The sequence below is a fragment of the Schistosoma haematobium genome, chromosome 6 (genome assembly GCF_000699445.3).
Source record: "Schistosoma haematobium chromosome 6, whole genome shotgun sequence".
Taxonomy (NCBI): Eukaryota; Metazoa; Platyhelminthes; class Trematoda; order Strigeidida; family Schistosomatidae; genus Schistosoma; species Schistosoma haematobium.
In genome coordinates, this window is record NC_067201.1 from 17908389 (window position 1) to 17927834 (window position 19446).

The 19446-nt window shown below is 36.0% G+C and overlaps 1 protein-coding gene across 2 annotated transcripts; it reads left to right on the top strand.

Moving 5' to 3' along the window:
* On the top strand, window positions 1-17138 carry GFM2_3 (G elongation factor, mitochondrial 2). 2 transcript variants are annotated; one of them, XM_051217024.1, is made up of 5 exons: window positions 1-368; window positions 4268-4422; window positions 10414-10732; window positions 15089-15254; window positions 16952-17138. In XM_051217024.1, the coding sequence occupies exons 2-5, from the start codon at window positions 4276-4278 to the stop codon at window positions 17040-17042; spliced, it is 723 nt and encodes a 240-aa protein (XP_051065654.1). In that variant the 5' UTR covers window positions 1-368; window positions 4268-4275; the 3' UTR covers window positions 17043-17138. The 2 variants fall into 2 exon arrangements, with proteins under 2 accessions (XP_051065654.1, XP_051065655.1); XM_051217025.1 differs by lacking the exons at window positions 1-368; window positions 4268-4422 and having other exon boundaries at window positions 7642-13368.
* The last annotated feature ends 2308 nt before the right edge of the window (window positions 17139-19446 follow it).

Consider the following 19446-nt stretch of genomic DNA (forward strand, 5'->3'; position numbering starts at 1 on the left):
CTAGAAACCCTAATGGTTCGAGACGAATGCACAAGATAAAAGAATTCACAAATATCCACCGGACAGACTGGAATCAGTGCAATTAAGTGGCTAATCTAATAATCATTGGACAGTAGCAAATACTTGGAACTGTACCGAAACAAAAAGAAGCTAGTGCAAAGAAATAAATAGATTTATGCAAGCCAGTGACGGAATTACTGAACACTGGTGTGTTTTCAGAATACACTAAAATACTTTTCATATGAGTTTTATAACTGTTTATTAATTTGTATTTCGTTGGTTCTGGAACGAAACAGTATATTAAATGTTGAGTTTAATTGTTTTAATGTATGAAGAACTAAGTGAATAACGCGCAAACAATCAATTTCGTACGTCGATTTTCAGGTTATTATTTTCAAATCTGTGTTACTTCCACATTGTATATGATCTACTTTCTGTCTTTGATCTTAACATTGTAGTCGTTGGAATCAGTATCTGCCTACAATACGGGTTAGTGCGTATATGAAGAATGTGAAAGAGCTTATATAAGCTCTTGATATATACCAAGAATTCTTGATACGTACTATGATAATGTGATCGTTTAATGACGTGCCAGTCATAAATGATAATGGAAGTGAAATTTTGGCGGTAATATTTACGTCTTATAAGCAACTAGATCTGAATAATAGTACTTACTAATGCATACATACATTTCAAAATAATTCTACATATGTATGAAAACTGGAATCAATTTTACTGAATTTGCAGTGTTTAAAATGATGCGACCTCTTCTTAAATACAGAATTATGGCTTCTCTTTCTTTTTAAAAATTAACCTCATCAACTGTCGTCTCAACTTCCCATTTACTTATAGCTGCTCTCGTCATTGTAAAACATTAAATCAGTTAACCATTTCCATGCGCTGATGCGTGCATGTATTTTGTCTTTCCCTTTAAAAATATTTGTTGGCAATCACTGATAAGTTACCAAGAGATCTGCTATAAAATTTCGGGTGGTCTAGAAAAAAAAACGTAATTTTTGTTCAAATGCATGAGAATTTTATGGACTCAAGTCCTTCGAGGATTAGGAGCGAAAATGTAGTTGTGACCGCCTACAAATTTAAGGGCTAAGTAGGTTCTCCGTAATAGTTAGGGTTTAATCATCTTGCTGGATATGATCTATGTATATGAGTTGTTAATGTGACCACAATTTATGGACGAATTTGGAGTAATACTTAAGCGATATTGAAAAATTTCACTTACTTGTAAGAGTGACATTAGGTTCGCAAATTAGTATAAGGAATTAGGATTGGGATTTTTCGTTGGATGTAAGGGTTAGGAACTGGAGTCACAGTATTCATTACGAACTGACTTAAGTTGTAATGTCAAAACGCGACCTGATATGTGGGTGGATGAATTTCACGCCGAAATCTTTCAATCATAGATCTCATTGGTTCGTCCGTATATTATCATCTCGCCGAATTGTTTACTTATTCAGTATTTACAGAAGTAAGTTCGAGTAGATTGTTTCTTGTTAAGAATGTGTGTGTCACTGGTATTTCGTTTTTGGCCTTCAAGGCCATTTTCTAAATTAATCAACCTATTCTGACCTGGATGAAAGAAAAGCAAAGGATATATCTGATCTAAAATTAACGCTTAGTGACCTAACTGTCAATGTTGGATGGTTTTTCTTTTTGTAGTGAAGCAGAGTAGAAAGATATAAATTCTTAAGACACAGTGTGTATAGTAATCAACAAAACTCCAAAACTGAACATTAAGCTGTCCTCTATACTTCATCAAGACATCTGAGTCACTTACTGAACATGAGTTTGCTGTTCAAACGTATATTTTGCTTTAGAATCTCACCAGGGTTTCGTTTCTCATGGTGAACACACTTCTCTCCAACTTGGTAAACGACTCTTACCCACATAGAAGTCGGAGCTCTTTAGCTAGGACCACGCGACAGTTAATCTTGGTCTAAACATTGTGACTCACTTTTACACCTAGATTCCTGCGAGACAGGCAATAAAATTTACTGCATTTCTCTATTTACTATAATCTAATCCCCTGTTTTAGTTTCAAGACTGGACAATATGGGTTTGCTATTTAACAATCTTACGGTAGTACTACCTTGCTAATCCAGTTAAGTCAAAATAGTTGGGTTGAGTGAGATCTAGGACGGACATCATAAAATAAATAAGAGTACGCTTAAGATCATCAGTACAAGAAGTTACTCAAACTAAGTCACTTGGAAAGCTCACTCTAAACCTAAAAAATGATAATGTTAGTGATAATAGCACCTATGTCTAATTTTGGTCAATTTCATGCAATTGGTTCCCTTTATGAATTTAAATAAAGCAAGAACAAATATTGGTGCAGAACAGTATGAATTCATATTATTTCGAGGTTTCTCGTCAGCTGCTTACAAACCAAAAAATATGATAGAATTTTTACATTGAGATAGAGTGAAAACAAATGACATAGATGAGTGTAAATAACTGGGTTACAATAATAACTATATATATATATATATATATGCTAGAACAGGTCAGAGGTCAAAAGGAATTAATTCGGGTTGGGTGGTGTAATAGTGGAATTGAATAATCATAAGATAGGTTACGTAATAATAATTAAATAGAATTTGAAAAGTTAAGATAATTTAGGAGGATCAGGTGGTGGAAATGCGTAAATAATAATGTGGTTTAAGAATTATGTAATAGGAGAGGAATATAAATATTTTAAAATAAATAAATAAAAATAAAATAATAATAAAGGGTTACCAGGGTAGTGATAAGTTAATTAAAGTCTCTTTTGAATGCATAAGTCAGGTTTAAGTTTTTGATCATAATAGCTTCAGCAAAACGGAGGGTGGTCGTACTTCTTTGTCTATTGATAACTTTGAAAGCATGAGGAATGTTGATGGTGTGCCCGGTATCAAGTAGATGTCGAGCTATTGCACTGTTGAAAGCCCTGGTCCCACGCAGCCTCAAGTTTTTGGAACATGCTCAGAAATGCGGACATGCACTCTTCTCTTGCTGCTCACTTCAACAAACCAAAATCGACAAGCCCTCTTTTCTTAGTAGCTCCAACTGCATCTACCAATTTACATGTACGTGCCAAAGCACATACATTGGAAGAACTGAGAGAAGAGTGCATGTCCGCATTTCTGAGCATGTTCCAAAAACTTGAGGCTGAGTGGGACCAGGGCTTTCAACAGTGCAATAGCTCGACATCTACTTGATACCGGGCACACCATCAACATTCCTCATGCTTTCAAAGTTATCAATAGACAAAGAAGTACGACCACCCTCCGTTTTGCTGAAGCTATTATGATCAAAAAACTTAAACCTGACTTATGCATTCAAAAAGAGACTTTAATTAACTTATCACTACCCTGGTAACCCTTTATTATTATTTTATTTTTATTTATTTATTTTAAAATATTTATATTCCTCTCCTATTACATAATTCTTAAACCACATTATTATTTACGCATTTCCACCACCTGATCCTCCTAAATTATCTTAACTTTTCAAATTCTATTTAATTATTATTACGTAACCTATCTTATGATTATTCAATTCCACTATTACACCACCCAACCCGAATTAATTCCTTTTGACCTCTGACCTGTTCTAGCATATATATATATATATATATAGTTATTATTGTAACCCAGTTATTTACACTCATCTATGTCATTTGTTTTCACTCTATCTCAATGTAAAAATTCTATCATATTTTTTGGTTTGTAAGCAGCTGACGAGAAACCTCGAAATAATATGAATTCATACTATTCTGCACCAATATTTGGTCAATTTGCTATATTATGTGACCATCATTTATTACCTGTGGGCAACGGATGAGCTCTACTGAAGAGTCCCGCACTGGGACGAAACATTCGATCAGTGCTTTCTATTTTCAGATGTTAATGTAACTAAGGTTAATCCGTGATGTATACTACGAAAATTCAACAATCTCCGTCGAACAGCTATATTAATCTCGTGTTCATATACAATAAATAAATTCTACGTCCATCTGAAAAATACGTTAGTTGACTATTTTTGGATGAAAACATTTCACATATTTCGGAGGAAAATCTCTCAGACACGCAAAACAACCGACTAAGCAGTTATCTAAAATATAAAGAAAGCCTCCGTGGTGACTTCTGTGGCGAATAACATTCAAACAGCTAATTAAAACCAATAGACTGTAGATTTGCTTACAGCAATACTTTATAGAAAATGACATTTACATTACTGCTATTATTAATTCTGTTTGGCAATTTAGAAGTTGTCATGAATGACCTAGATAATGTCGAATACTTGTCAAGGATTCTAGATAATTGGTCTGCTTCTTCTGGGCAACTACGTCCAACAAAAAGTGACAGGAGTAACACTCTACAAGAAATTTATTATCCCGTCACTTTGGGTAATATGACAGAAGTAAGTATACTAATGTTTAACTACGCGTCACTTGAAACAAAGTTGTAAATGTTATTTCTACCTGGACATTTTGGAATAGTGCTTGAGAGACAAAAGTAACGATTGAATCGTGATTTTCTTCCGTATTGTTTGATATTTTATGAGTACATCATTTTTAGAGGTCAATTGTTCAAAACATACAGAAGGTTTTAAAGTTCGGGTTCATTATTTATTTATTTATTTGAACACATAAATATTGGTATAATAGAGCGCCAATATATATGCGCCACACAAAACAATGAGAATTCAAAGAGAAAGAAAAAAAGGTTGGCATAAGCCGCTCTGGCTTTCACTATACGTGCATTGATCTCATCACTCACGCCACCACCAGCACTTATATAGCTACCTAGATACACGGACTTCTCGACTATTTTTATCTGCTTACTACCCAGGTTGAGTGCAGGTTCAGGGTCCTGTCAGTCTTGTAAAAGTACTTTGCACTTCGAAGGTGCAAATCATATACCATGCCTACGAACACTAATTGCCAACCGACTTAGTGAGGGTTGTATGTCTCGAGTATCATTGCACAGTAAGACAATATCATCTGCATACTCAAGGTCGAGAAGTCTTTCTCCAGGCAACAAACCCACACTACCATTACTTACATCCATCAGAGCTGTTTCCAGAATTTCATCGATGGCAAAGTTCGAGAGGAATGATGAGATTGGGAAACCTTGTCCAACTCCAATACTTGAATGGAACAATGGAGAGAGGTGGTCGTATGCCCTCACTTTGCCTGAGGTGTTTGTATATAGGGCCTTTAGGATGTTAATAAACTTCTCAGGCACACCCTTCTTCAATAGACAATCAGAGAGAACAGTCCTGTCCAACGAATCGAAGGCAGCCCTGATGCCAAGAAACACTACGATTGTTGGCCTCTGATAAGTATGACGGTGTTCTAACATTTGGCGGAGGGTGAAGATATGATCAATACATCCTCGACCAGGGCGAAAACCAGCCTGCTCCTTGCGAACCAATCTTTCTCGGGTTTTGAACAACCTACGAAGTATGACGGAAGCCAATAGCTTGGACGCAATCGGAAGTAGACTTATCCCTCGATAGTTGTTACAAGAACGACGTGAACCCTTTTTAAAGATAGGGACAACTATCGACTCATTCCATGACGTTGGTACACTCTCTAGTTCCCAGACCTTTGTAGACAACGTTGTCAGTTCCTTAGCCAGAAAGTCACCACCATGTTTAAAAAGAGCCGGAGGTAAGTCATCTGGGCCCAGTGATTTGTTACGCTTCAAGAGTTGGAGTTCCTTGCGGACTTTCCACTCATTTGGTGGATCAGCCGTCACCGGCCATGAAGGGCAGGACAGTCTGACCGATGTTGCCGGAGCAGCAGGCCAGTTGAACTACTCTTCGAAGAATTCTGCCCATCGTCCAAGACGTCAAGGGATGTTATTGACTGGCATCCCGTCATCCTCACAGATTGTTTCACTCACATCAGACTTCTTACTGCCAGTGACTCGGATGAGTTGGAAGAGCTTCCGGCATTTACCAGATGCAGCTGCTGTTTCCAGCTCATTAGCACACTCCAACCACCAGGCTTCTCGATCCTTACGCAAGCTTTGCCCGATTTCATTACGTAATATCTTTCGTTTGTGGTCAAACTCACGGTCACCCGGAGTAGACCAACGAGCTTCGATGAGTTGTAAGAAGCCTGAAGAAACCCAGTGCTTATAAGCGGGACGTTTCACGAAGCCGCAAGCAGCTTTACCCGCCATTTTCATGGCGTCATACAGTTGCAACCAATGCTCATCTATGCTTTTCGGTGGAATGGTAGCTAGCCTAGAATCTAGCTCGATTCGATACTTAGTTACAACAGAAGTTGCAACCAACTTGCTGGCATCAATCCTTTGGTGAAGATCACCTCGTTGGCCACTGAAAAGTAGAGTAAGATTGGCGCAGACCAGGACATGATCAGAGTCCAAATAGGTACTCCAAAAGGAGCGGCAGTCTTGTACACAACCACACCAGCGGTAGCTAATCGCGATGTGATCAATCTGAGTCCAGGCTTGAGATGAAGAGGGAGGACGCCAGGTGGCACATCGGCGATGATTGTGCCAGAAGTCAGTGCTAGCCAGAAACAGGTTGTTGTCTGTGCACAGTTTCAGTAGACGGTTCCCGTTATCTGATCTGCGACCAATGAGTCCCCATCGACCACCTAAACAACTCTCTTCTGTGCCTAGACGCCCGCCCTGAGCATTCAAGTCTCCAGCTAGTACTACAATATCTGTCGAACGCACCTTCTGGAGAAGAACAGTTAACTGGTGGTAAAATTCATCCTTGATTGCATTCGGGCTGCAATCTGTCGGGGTATAGGCGGAGATAACGAAAAGACATCGTTTCTCACACCGATTTCTTCTCACTTTGATGGAACTTTCTAATCTAACAGCACATAACCGACTGTTAATGAAAATCCTATCGATTAGTGCTGCCTCAGCTCTAGTGCTTAGTGCAACACCAACGCAGGCATGACCAGACAAAGATGCCACAGGGTCCTCGGATAAGCGCACGTAAAACAAGCTTTTCGAAGCGACAGATGAAGAGCGAATTCGTAATACCTCACCAGAGTCTTGGATACGGGTTTCGGATAGACAGCAGACATCGATATTAAGACTTTGCAAAGACATAGCCAGCCCTATCTGTTGTCCAACCCGCATAAGTGTGCGAACGTTGAAGGCAGCCAGTTTGAATGATGCACGTGGTTTCAGAAAAACTGCTTCAGTACTCATATCCAGTGGTAACATACAATTTTCAACCGGACAGTGATTCGAGAACAATTAGATACAGTTGAATTTCTACCAAAGACGAGCCGCTGTATAAGTATAAAAGAGGGTGAATCATGTGGTAAATAATAATAATAACAATAATAATAATAATAATAATTTGAATCATTTGATTGGTATTCGAAGCCAGAAAAGTAGTTTCCATAATTATGGGCAGTTCATCATATTTTTGTGTGGGCTGTTATACTACCCGGGTGCCCAGAACGAAGCAGGTGGTTTACTTAGGAGGCCACACCACGAGCCTTTGACCTGAAGGTCCAACCCACAAGGCAGTGGAGCATCGTAAGGAGATGCAGTCCCATGGTAGCCGGTGACCGAAAATCGGTTCATACATCATTTGTTCCCGCAGGATACTGGAGCTCATATGCACTATTGGTTTGGGATCCGGTTGAAGCGCCCGACATTCGCTTTTCGTCCTCTCATTTTCGTAAACAACACCGCTGCCATGAGAAGGCAATGAGTAGGACTTCTCTGGCAGAGGCTGTATACGCGTGGCCGCGTGAGAGTATTTCGAGAGGGGAGCGGACTCTCCCCACTCTCGGCCGTACCAGGGCATTTTGGGGCTTCATGTGAGTTCGGAAGCCATAATACGGGAGTGTTCTAAAGTTTCCAGTTCTCAGCACTCTTTGAAATGATCCGGGTTCATAGGAATTGTCCATTTGGTACAAGGGATTTTACATCAAAATTTTGATTGCTTAGTTTTTCTAACAAATATTTCAATGTTATAAGACCTACTAATATAATATAATTGTTCATCGCTTTTTTAATGTAATTTCAATATTCACCTAACGTACTTAAACCTTAGAACGTTTTGACTGAATATCTTCTTACGATGCACCAGATCGAAACTAATGATTAATGTAGCTGAACTGCTGAAACAATAAGATGGAGAATGTAAATGAGGGTTTGTTAGAATATTATGTGGTCTTAGCTGGACGCAAATTTTAAAAAAACCCAGGGGAAGCATAAAGTTTCATTAAAAATAATCACCCGCACATTAAGTGAGCCACTAAGTGTCCTGCTATTATCGAGTAACTAAATTTTTAAATTTATCCGTTATTTCTATGTCACTAAAGTGTAGTGCAAACTTATTTTCTCATTTAACTACGTACACAACTGAGTAATGTTGACCATATGATTGATATGAAACTTTATATCGAGAGCTCAAGGCGTGATATAATGCCTTGGGGGAAACAGTGACTCCATCAACATCACAAGCCTCTTTCCAAAATATATTAAAGAGCATGGAAAATAGTTATAGAACTTATTACTGACTATTATAAAATATTGAAAGTTGAATGAAGTATAACTCAGTTTACTGTGTTCCAAAATCCAACATCTTTTTACAACTAGAAATGGAAGTTTAGTCAGTAAAACATCAAACCTTTTGCACCTTAATTTTTGTAAAGTTTGTTAAGAAGGTAGCTTGTTATCAGAGCACTCGAATTTCAACTGCCAGAGTAGTGTGTTAGCATCAACAGTCTTGGTATAATAAAGCCTGACTGAAATCTGGGCACTAAAGTTTGGATCTGGTCACAGAATTGTGCTAACAAATTAATCATAAGTGACAGTTCAAGAATTACTTTTTATTTTCAAGAATTTTCACTATTGAAGATGATATTTAACAAGCCATAGGATAAATTATAGAAAATTAATAAAATGTTTGTATATGTGAATTATCAGTTTTATCTAAAAAAGTATTTTCTTGTTTTTTGAATAAATTTAGCATACGCAGGTTTTGTTGTTTCCTTTTTATTACTGTTTGTACAGAATATTTGAATACCATTCATTGTGATAATTTATCAAGGTTGTAGTATGATTCGGAGTCCATTTTTTCCTCAATAAACTAGACTTTTCCTACGTACATTAACGGCAATTATCGAATTCATAGAACCAATTAGGCGAACTAAGTTCAGATGTGTATTCATAATACTATAAGTCAAGAATGAAATTATCCTAACTTATCTATAACATATCCCCCTTTCGCCAATACATTATTGTAAATGATTTTTAACCTAAATTTAGTGTGTCAAGTACGGTTAATTTTTACAGTTCTTCCTTAAATATTTTGAAGTTCGATATTCGAAAGAAAGAAACATAGCGCGACAAAGTAACTTACTCTTAAATTTAAATGTTTACTACTCGGATCAAAATTTAGAATATTTGTCAGAAATTTGAGTGGTTGGTTATAATCGGAGAGAAAATCTGCAACCAGGTTTACATATAGTTTGTACTTTTTTAACGAGATATGGATCCAATCTTGGGAGTAAATGGTGGTCCTCATGAGATTCCGGATGACACAGGTAAGTCAATCACTTATACTCAACGTCCAACCTCTCCTCATTATCACAGCTAAGTGAAGTCGTTAAGGTGAACGCCAGAGCAATATCTGTAGTCTCAGTAATGGTAGTAGAGACGGTTCGTTATATGAAAATAGGTGTAAGTAGATTTTGAAACTCAGGATCTAAGAGAAAATGATAAATGAATACATCAAACATAAAATCACAAAATACAAATATATAATTAAGGTGGCCAATTTTCGTTACTGATTTCAGCAGAAAAACTATTGAAGGCCAGAAGGCGCTGATTGTTAAGACTGTTTTTACCTTAGACAACCTCGAAACATGTTGTGTCCTACTAACTTATGTGTGCTCACTAGTGAATAACTTTGAAGAGAATTTCTAAAGTTCTAGTGAAAAAAAATAATCATTTTAAAAGTGGAACAAATATCACCGGTGGATTTTGATGTTCTCTACATTTCATATAAACCAGAATTGTGAATGAGAGTCTCTGAAATCAAAATCAGTGATGTTCAAAACAGAGTTACTTAAATTTAAGAATTTTACCAAGTGGTTTGAATGTTGCCTTGCTTTGTTTTTGGTTCGGACTTTCAGTTCTAACTATAAATGGGTTAGAAATTTGCGACAACTGCGGTTCCTAATGCTAGATAGGTAGGTATTCAGCTAACAAGGAATATTTTGAATTTTATAAGTAAAGATCTTTAAACACGACACAACTGCGTGAGATTTTGTATGGGATGATAGACATAAGCATCTTAAGATCTGGTTTTTGTTAATAAACGTATAAAGATAATACTCGAATTCCCATACGAAGTTTACAGTATTTCTGTATTGTTTTCAATTATCTGAATGAGGATACTATGAATATGGTGAATATGTTGATCAGCAAACGATTTTATACATTTTCACCACCTGCTTTCGGCAGTATTAAACGGCCCGGTGATGATTTTTATCCATGGCAATGTGTACTGGCTGAAGAAGCACCAGTACTTGCAACAACTGTTTATCGTCAAGCCGTTGATAAAGCTGATTTTGAATGTGTAATAGATGAAAGTGGTGAACTATACCAACCTAGAACGACAACTTCAGTCAGGCGTTATCATCCAAAAGATAACCCACCAACAAGTTTAGGATATTTAAAGACATCAGTCGAACAATTATTAGAAAATCTAAGTAAGTTAAATGTACGATTTAAATAAAACTACTCAGTAATTATACAAGCAGTAAGAATTTTATACAAAATTATCTCTGTTTATTTAAATTGGATTTGAGATAACGCACCGATGACATTCGATGTGAATGGCATCATATTGCATATTGAATGAAGAACAAATCTAAACCGTTGAATTCTAACTCATTAGTTTGTAAGTATGGTCTCATCAAGTGACCTGAATCCCTAGGTTTCGACCCTGAGTAGATGTCATGAGGTGACGAGCCATACACTAGGACGAAATGTCCATGTCGTGTACTTTGGTATTCAAAGCTTCTCTAACTGACATGACTTGACGACAAAGAATAAGAACTTCATTATTATCAGCATAAAATATAAAACTGAATATAATCAGTAGTTTTAAGAAAACAGTGACTTGAATTCGCAGAATTCTTCCAACAAATCAGTGATTTTAACAACAGATTGTCACTTTACACCTTTTATTTAACAACTAACAGTGATGAATTCATTGGAAATAGCCGACTGTAGCCCACCTAGTCCTATATTTTCACCATTAACAGTATTCTTTTCTATAGGTGCGATCCCAACCACTTGAATGCAACTCGTCAAGTGTGGATAATTAGAACTTACAAAAAACTTAAAAATACTTTACCATTTCTAGCTGACGTTTATGCTGATGATGTTGTTCAGACGAACAATGAAAGCCCTGCAACTAAATCACCCAGCTCAAAGAACAAATCCCCACCAAAAGCTTTAACACTGTAAAATATCTTTATAAATTCTATATTCCATTTTTCTCCTTCGTTCTTTCTCCCCCTGGTAATCCGTGGATTTCACTAGCTAATATTTAAACTCTGTCTTATTACTACCTATTTTGTAGGATTATGATAAATGATAAATTGTAGTCCAACTTTATGAAATTTCGAGTATCATAGGTATCACGCATTTTCTACATAAATTGGGTACTAATGGACATGGATTTCAAGCATATATGAATAAGACATAACGTTTGTAACATGAATGGATATTACAATAAGTTGCATTATGTTTTTTTCAGAGTGGTCTCCAATTCGTAAATGCACTTATCTTCAGATTTTATAAATCATCGATTGCTTTTATATACATTAATTAAACCTATCCCGTTGTGCAACACACTCATTCGATAATACATTAGAAGTTGGGTAATAAATGTTTTTTTCCTAGCAAACGTGTTCACCAGACAAACTATCAATGAAGGAAGAGAACGAATGCATAGTGAGAAGTATGCGGATTCAACTCATCAGTCAAACCAATGAGTAAATTTTTGCATGAATTTATATTATAGCTCAAGGATAATATACTCATACAGGTATAAACAGTCACATATATATAAAAATATGATATAATGGGATAAGTTAAGGATTATTCATAAAAATAATCACATGGATTACAAATCTTTTTTGTGTCAAAGAAAAATAGATTTGTTTAACGTGTACAATCTCCGTCTGGAGCCCATGTAGGGTTACTACCGGTCCCGAGCCCATATAAAGAAGGACGATTAAGCATGGGGTTAGAAACCTCATCCCATAGAAACACAACTTCGCTGAAAAGACGCTAACCAGGAAAAACATCACTTGAATCGTTCGAACTTTGTCCTGAGAGTTGGGGGGTGTTCATTTAGAAAAGTTATGACGCCTCATGTTGAAACCCGGGATTCCTCAAAGATCATGAAACTGATCTCTCTATTAACAACCACAGCAACAATCAAAATAAGTACTTGGAATGCCCGCAAAATATGAGAGACCAGGAGGACCAACAAAATATCTACGAAAACGAAAAAATAAAACCTGTCAGTGCTCGCGATAAGTGAAACTCACTAGACGCCGGCTGGACAGAAAAGACTAGGTTCAGGAGAGTTACCGTTGTACTCATGAAGAAGAAAATGCTTCTCACACACAAGGAGTTGCACCGATCCTGTCCGACGAAGCAAGAGAAGCACTTATATGGTGGGGGTCTCATGGATCCAGAATCACCAAAGCATTCTTCAAGACAAAGAGGTAGGGGATTACAATGGGTGTTATCCAGTGCTATGCACCCACTAATGATGGCAACGAAGACTATGAAGATCCATCTTATGAGAGGCTTCGGTCAGTCGTATAGAGGTGCCCAGGAAAGGACCTGATCATCCTGATGCGAGGCCTAGATGTTATAGTCGGAATGGAAAACACCAGGTATGAATATATTATGGGAATGGTGAGAGATTTGTAAATCTATATGCCCTGAAAAGATGGTTGTAAGCGACACAATATTCATCCACAAACGCATACACAAGTTATATGGGTCTCACCGGATCATATCACAGAGAACCACATTAATCACAACTGCATCAATAAAAGGTTTGAAAGGTCAATGGAAGGCATGAAGGAAAAAGAGGGGGAGCTAACATAGCTTTAGATCACGATCTGGTGGTGGCCAAAATGACTGTGAGAAAGCATTTGATAGCGTGGATAGGAGAACCATATGGAACCTTCTTCGATACCAAGGTATGCCTGAGAAGACTGTCACCACTATACGAAAGTTTTTACGGTGGACTACACTGCAACGTCGCTGTTGGAGGGTAGCTCACAGATATGGGTTATGAAATAAAACGCAGTACAAGGTGTGTTGAATAACAACTACTCACAAAGGTGATCTATTTACGCCTTATACACATTTATTTCTTGCTATTTCTTAGCCTAGATCTATCCTAGAAATATCAGTGTCAATTATCTAACAAAAGGATTGCACATGCTTTATACCACCTTCACATAAAGAATAAGTCGAGACTAGAAGTGGCATAGTAGTAGATTAATAAAATGTAGTAGACGTGGAACAATTTTAACAATCATTCATGGGATCGCTTATTATATTTGGATAAACTGAAAAAGCTGTGAATATAAGATCTTTCAGGAAATGGAGAAGTTATTGTCATAATTTGTGTAGTTCCAAGTACTTAGAAAACCCGCTGTCAGAATAAAATGAGCAGAGCCCATATAGGGAGCTAAGAAAAAAGAAATCTTCTATTGAGCTGAGAGAATATGATATTTCGTAACCAAATCTTAAAAACTAAAGTCACCAAAGCAATACAAAATTGATAGAACTTTAATTCATTTTTGTATTGTTTGTTTGGATCCTCTCATTGATTTTTGGGAATCCGATTGACCAGTCTCTTATTGGCATATGTGCATCCTGCACGGATTGCATCGACATCTCCATTAGGTGAAAAGCGTTATAAGCAGGGCTGGATGGTGTCTAGCAGTGGAATACAGGACGCGCATCCCGTCATGTTTAGAATTCGTCAGTCGCATGCACCTGCATCCCAGAGTTGACGTTCACTCTGGGATTCGAACCCAGTGACATTCGCTTTAAACGCCCTCGCGTTATCCCTTTTACCACATTGAGCAAGCTAGTGGCCATCTGAACACAGTAGCTAAGTGGATAACGCAATGGTGTTTGAAGCGAACGTTGATGGGTTCGAATCCCAGAGTGAACATCAACTCTGAGATTCAGGTACGTTTGACTGACGAGTCTCAAATAGGACGAGACGTGTGTCCTGGATTCCACTGCTAGACACCATCCATCTTTGTTTAGAATGATAGGACTTTAGTTTATAAACAGAAATCCGACTTAACCTTTCGTATGCTAAAATGAACTAACATAAAAAAACTGGAAATTAGCCATTAAAAGTTATTTCGCTCATGCAAAACAATACATTTATAAACAAAATATTTAACAAATTTTGGTATATTTTATATGTGGCTAGGAATAGAATTCAGGAAGCATATTTCATTCTATTGAGGGAACCGTCAGGCAGACATCCCTGTATTTTATTGTTGATGTTTACACTGAGACTCGAACCCAGTACCCTTTCCTACCAACACCTGACAAATCTAAACAGGAACAAATAGATTCCTGAACTCTACTGCTAGCAACCAAACATAATAAAAACGTGTTACACAACTCGCTGTCAGTGAAACCCTCTCAGGACCCACATATAACGACAGAAACTGATCATTTGCATTCCTGAATATCAACAATAAAGAGTTACAGAAATTTCAAAAACGGTAAATATAATTCAAATCAATTCAAAACGTAATTGACTACAGTCGACATGTTTTGTACTTCACTCACCAGTCAATAAAACGCAGACATGATCGTTATGTTTAACTCTTAATCTTCATATCACTTTCGAGTCCAGTCACTTCTGTATTCTCTAACTATAAAATCTAATTATGAATTTCGAAAACTAAGTGACCTTCAACCGTACTACTAACTTGGATAAAAAGTAGTATTCCTGCTTTTTTTTATTTTTTATAAATTCCTTTTTGTCGAATTTTCAGATCCCAGTTCGAAATCTTCGTTGAATTATCATAGTTTATTTATTTCCCCAGTACATCAAAATCTATTGGAAGCGCGCTTGAAACGTCTAAAATTAGAAGAGAAAATGCTAATGAAAGCAGAGAAACTAGACATGTTGGAAAGAATAAGAAAACCACTACCTAGATGGTATGTATCCTAAATAAGGGAAATTATTTTATTGCCAATTAATGTTCAGTAATAAACTGGCTGACTAGATCCGTACAGTAAACTAGAGTGCTTTGCGAGTCACTATAAAACCAACTTGAGACTTTCATTTACCCACCCTAGATGAAGATAATGTTAGAAACCAAGGCAGACACAGTGAAAAATTCAACCGTCAATTCGTTTTTTCGACTAAGTAATTTGTTGAACCAGGATGAATTTGAGAGTTCTTGGTATATTTTTTACTGGAATAGGCAACTGTTTATGCAAGTACTCAATCATTTACTGTCATGTTCAAACCTTCCGCATATTTTTTGTGAACAATCACTTGTCTTAAAATTTAAAGGTTTATCAATGAATGTCATTTTATTTTCTCTGATTTACTGTCTAGAGAAATTGCTGTTATTTTGACGGTGATATTCGCAACTTTTTATGTGACTGACTTGTCTTGCAAAGCACAAAGTTACTATCAAACATAAATTACTCATTACCAGGTTTTCAACAATTTATCAGAGTAATAATTTCATTCAAATTGTCCAGAGAGTTAAGAATATTTTGCATCTAACCTCAAAAATGAGACTACTGAAAATTCGATGAGCAAATTACGTAAACATTTAAGGACCACCGATTACAACAATCAAATACTTTTGTACATTTAATACACTAAGTTGTTAACATCCAATCGTTAACAAGTTCACACCTAACCTTCAGGTTCATTGTTACTAGAAGAGAGTACATATACGTTTGTGTGTTTATATGGTCATGACAAATCAGTTAGGAGGCACAAAAATGAAAAAAAAAACATTAAATCTAGCACATAGGGATGCGGTTATTGGATTGCTATGTTTTAATCGATTACAAGTTTACCTAGTCTGCAACGGAACAAAGACTCTAGGACCAACGACCAGTAAGCTAGTTATTCAGATGCTTCCCAGCCCTGGTAACTGGAGATATAACACCACCAACATGGGTGAATACAGAAACACACGAAAGTTAGTTTAAACCATATCAATTAATAATGTTAAACTGTAAATCAGAATTGGAAATCTTACCTGTCTAGTGATTTTCATGTCTTACTCCACAAAATTTCCGTACATTTTTTCATCACTCAATCAATCAGTTATTTTGTTAACCAAAATGTTACAAGGTTCTGCAAATCCTAACACGTATAAGAACGAAATGTTTTGAAAGATAAAAAGACAGATCAAATAAAATAATAAAGTCGCTGTTATTAAACTTTTATCTTTACAATAATGCTTAATTAAATAGGCTATAACTGATAATTAAGATATTGGTTAAGTAAGCGGTTTTTTATTCATTTAAAGAGGACTACAAAATGGAGATTATATCAAACAAATGTTAGAAAATTCATTATAACTCCTGTCAGCTATTTTTTAAATTCAACACTCAGTCATGGACAACGTAGGATCTGATACGTATGTACGTTGATCCAGATTGTTGACAACAGGTTTAACACCTGACTTGATTGATATTGATTTTATCACCAAATCCTTAGCCATTATCATATTAATGTAAGCAGAACGATGATGGTGAACTAATTGGGAATAAAGATTTCGCTGCTCAAATACAGACTTTTTAATGTTGAAATAGTAATATATAATTGATATTTTAACTTGATGCCCTTTTTTTATAGACATTTGTGTCGTTTTTTTTTTCTCAAGGTACACAATTAGAACTCCACAATTTTTCTATGAAGCTCGTAAGCATAATGAATTATTGAAAAGACATCAGTACTCAGATTATTTATATTAAAATTAATCTAACTTTGTATGGTAGTATCATGTTTCATGTTTTTGTACTTGATAAATGTATTTGATATGTGTGAAATACTTGGTAATTGTTTAAAAATGATTATTTGTTATTTTATGGTAAACAGTTTAATTTTAAAATGGGACGATACTAGACCTTCATAGAGTTTTAATAAAAAACCAAGGTTTTTATAATGGGATGCAAAAGTTGATGTCAACCAGTGGCAGTAGTATGAGGAACCAATGAAAGGATAGGTTATGTTTAGGACCTCACTGGAGTTAAATATTCTGGTTAATGAATTTGAATGAAGAAACATGAAGGCTGTTAACTAGTTGGTTGTCGAATCTGAAAGAAAAATAAAGTCATAACGAGTAGGTTCACATCAAAACTGTAGGAGGATAATGCGGAAAATTCATGGAGCATAATGAGAGTAAATGTTTGTTACTCTTTATTTCAAAACTTTGAAATCAACATGTGATAATGAGTAACGAAACCTTGAAATATATATTTACTGTACAAAACATTTGAAAGCAGAAATGTACAATACCGTCTACTATTACAGTTGAGCTGAAACTAGGTTATACATATATTCACCAGTCTAATCTTAATAAGTTATTTTAAATCAATAGGTAATTGGTAGGGATAATAATTACTTTAAGTTATTCTCATATATCTAAAGATGATAATTTTTCAAATTATTTTCATATATCTGGACAATCATTAAAGGCCAGAGATAACTGAAGAATTGATTCATCGTGGTTTCAAGCAACTTACAAGTAACTAACTCTCTGGTTAAAAAGAAAGGAACTAATTATGACTGAAGTTTTAGCCCAAACACAACAAAGTTGACATTTGCAGGTTGTGTTTGATTCGGCAAACAGTTTGACTATCACCTGGTGGTTTCATTGAGAACCTATACTTAATTCCAATTTAAATTATTCCGGAATTTCGCGTATCTCTGTTGAGCATTGGATTAGTGGAATTATTCCTCAGTAGCTCAATCGCCACTTGTAACTATTAAACAGTAAAATTCTGATTTTAAATACACATACGATCAAAGTTGCGTAACATGTCCTGACAACTAGTCATAGGCATATTTCAAAATGAGACTAGTTTACAAGAAACCCTATAAGGAATGAATTTGTAACAATATGCTGTGAGGATACCTGTTGAAAATATCTATATATATTTTTAAGTACCCCAGTGTAATAATCTTCCCTGAATAGTATTCTTTACCACTACGCTTCACTTGACAAAAATGAGCTGAAAAAAACGAATTCACCTTTTGTAGAATTTAGATTAGAGGCTTCCGGATCCGTTGTCAAGAGCTCATTCGTTTAAAAGGAACCTAACAGATTCGAACTTGCACTGAGCACATCTGGATTTTATCCTGCTAATGAGAGAGCAGTAGGAACATAACACAATACCTATAATCAAGTCATTCAGCAAATTTTCAGCCAAATCTAGAACCAAAACCATTAATATCTTTTTCTAATCTAACTGTTCAAACACCTAGAATACAACTAATTAGGCATTGTTCTTACAAACTTTCAAAATAACGGTGTTATTGATAACCAAATACGTATTTCATGAGTTTTGTAACCAAAGTAACTCTGAAACTGAAGTCTCTCTCGTCTTTCCTTTTAAGATTTATGTCTGCGGTTCAAAAGTTGCATATTAGCGAGTCTGCAAACTGTTTACAAACTCAGTACAAATAATTAACGTTACTGATAAGGACACTGAAAATTTAAAAAAATAACGAGCAATATGAAGAATGAATTTCAACTATTACTAAAAATTGGTCGGTTCATTTAAGTCAAATTTATAAACTTTAGAAGATAATATTTCGAATGAAAAACAAATAAGTTGCGTGATGCTATACTGTTTACGCTCGATATTTCTCAACCCTTTTCACATTACTCTGAACACTAAATATATTTAATAAGAAAGTGGAGAATTTGTGGAGCTTGACTGAGTGGGATTTGGTCTTCATAGCGAACTGGTATTAGCTACAGATCTACTGAAAACGACGGAGCATTGAATAACTATTTTGGTCTAAACTTTAGTTAGCATCCACAACACCTTAGTAGGATTGAACCAAGGAATTCGAGATTTACCAATAAGAAGAGTAACTTGGGATTCTGATTTAATGGTTTGAAGATTTACCGCTTGTAGCGAGGCCCAAAACTCATGTGTTAAATCCAGTGTGGGGGGAATGAGTAAACACTTGAAATGTTCCAAACATGGAAGAAATAGTTGTTTATTATCTAACAGTTCTCAATCAGTGTTACACCTCACCGAATATTAGTCAGTAATATAAAACCTAGAACCTGACAAAGCATCGGTTCAAGTTGTCACATCACACTAGCACTTACACCTGTTACTCTTCATAGGAGCATAGGCCGCC

Bases quoted from the DNA above. Each gene is read 5' to 3' on its own strand.
- GFM2_3 (XM_051217024.1), top strand. From the start codon at position 4,276: ATGAATGACCTAGATAATGTCGAATACTTGTCAAGGATTCTAGATAAT. The intron at 10,733-15,088 runs GTAAGTTAAATG...TCGAATTTTCAG, and splicing joins ACAATTATTAGAAAATCTAA to ATCCCAGTTCGAAATCTTCG. The intron at 15,255-16,951 runs GTATGTATCCTA...TTTTTTCTCAAG, and splicing joins AGAAAACCACTACCTAGATG to GTACACAATTAGAACTCCAC.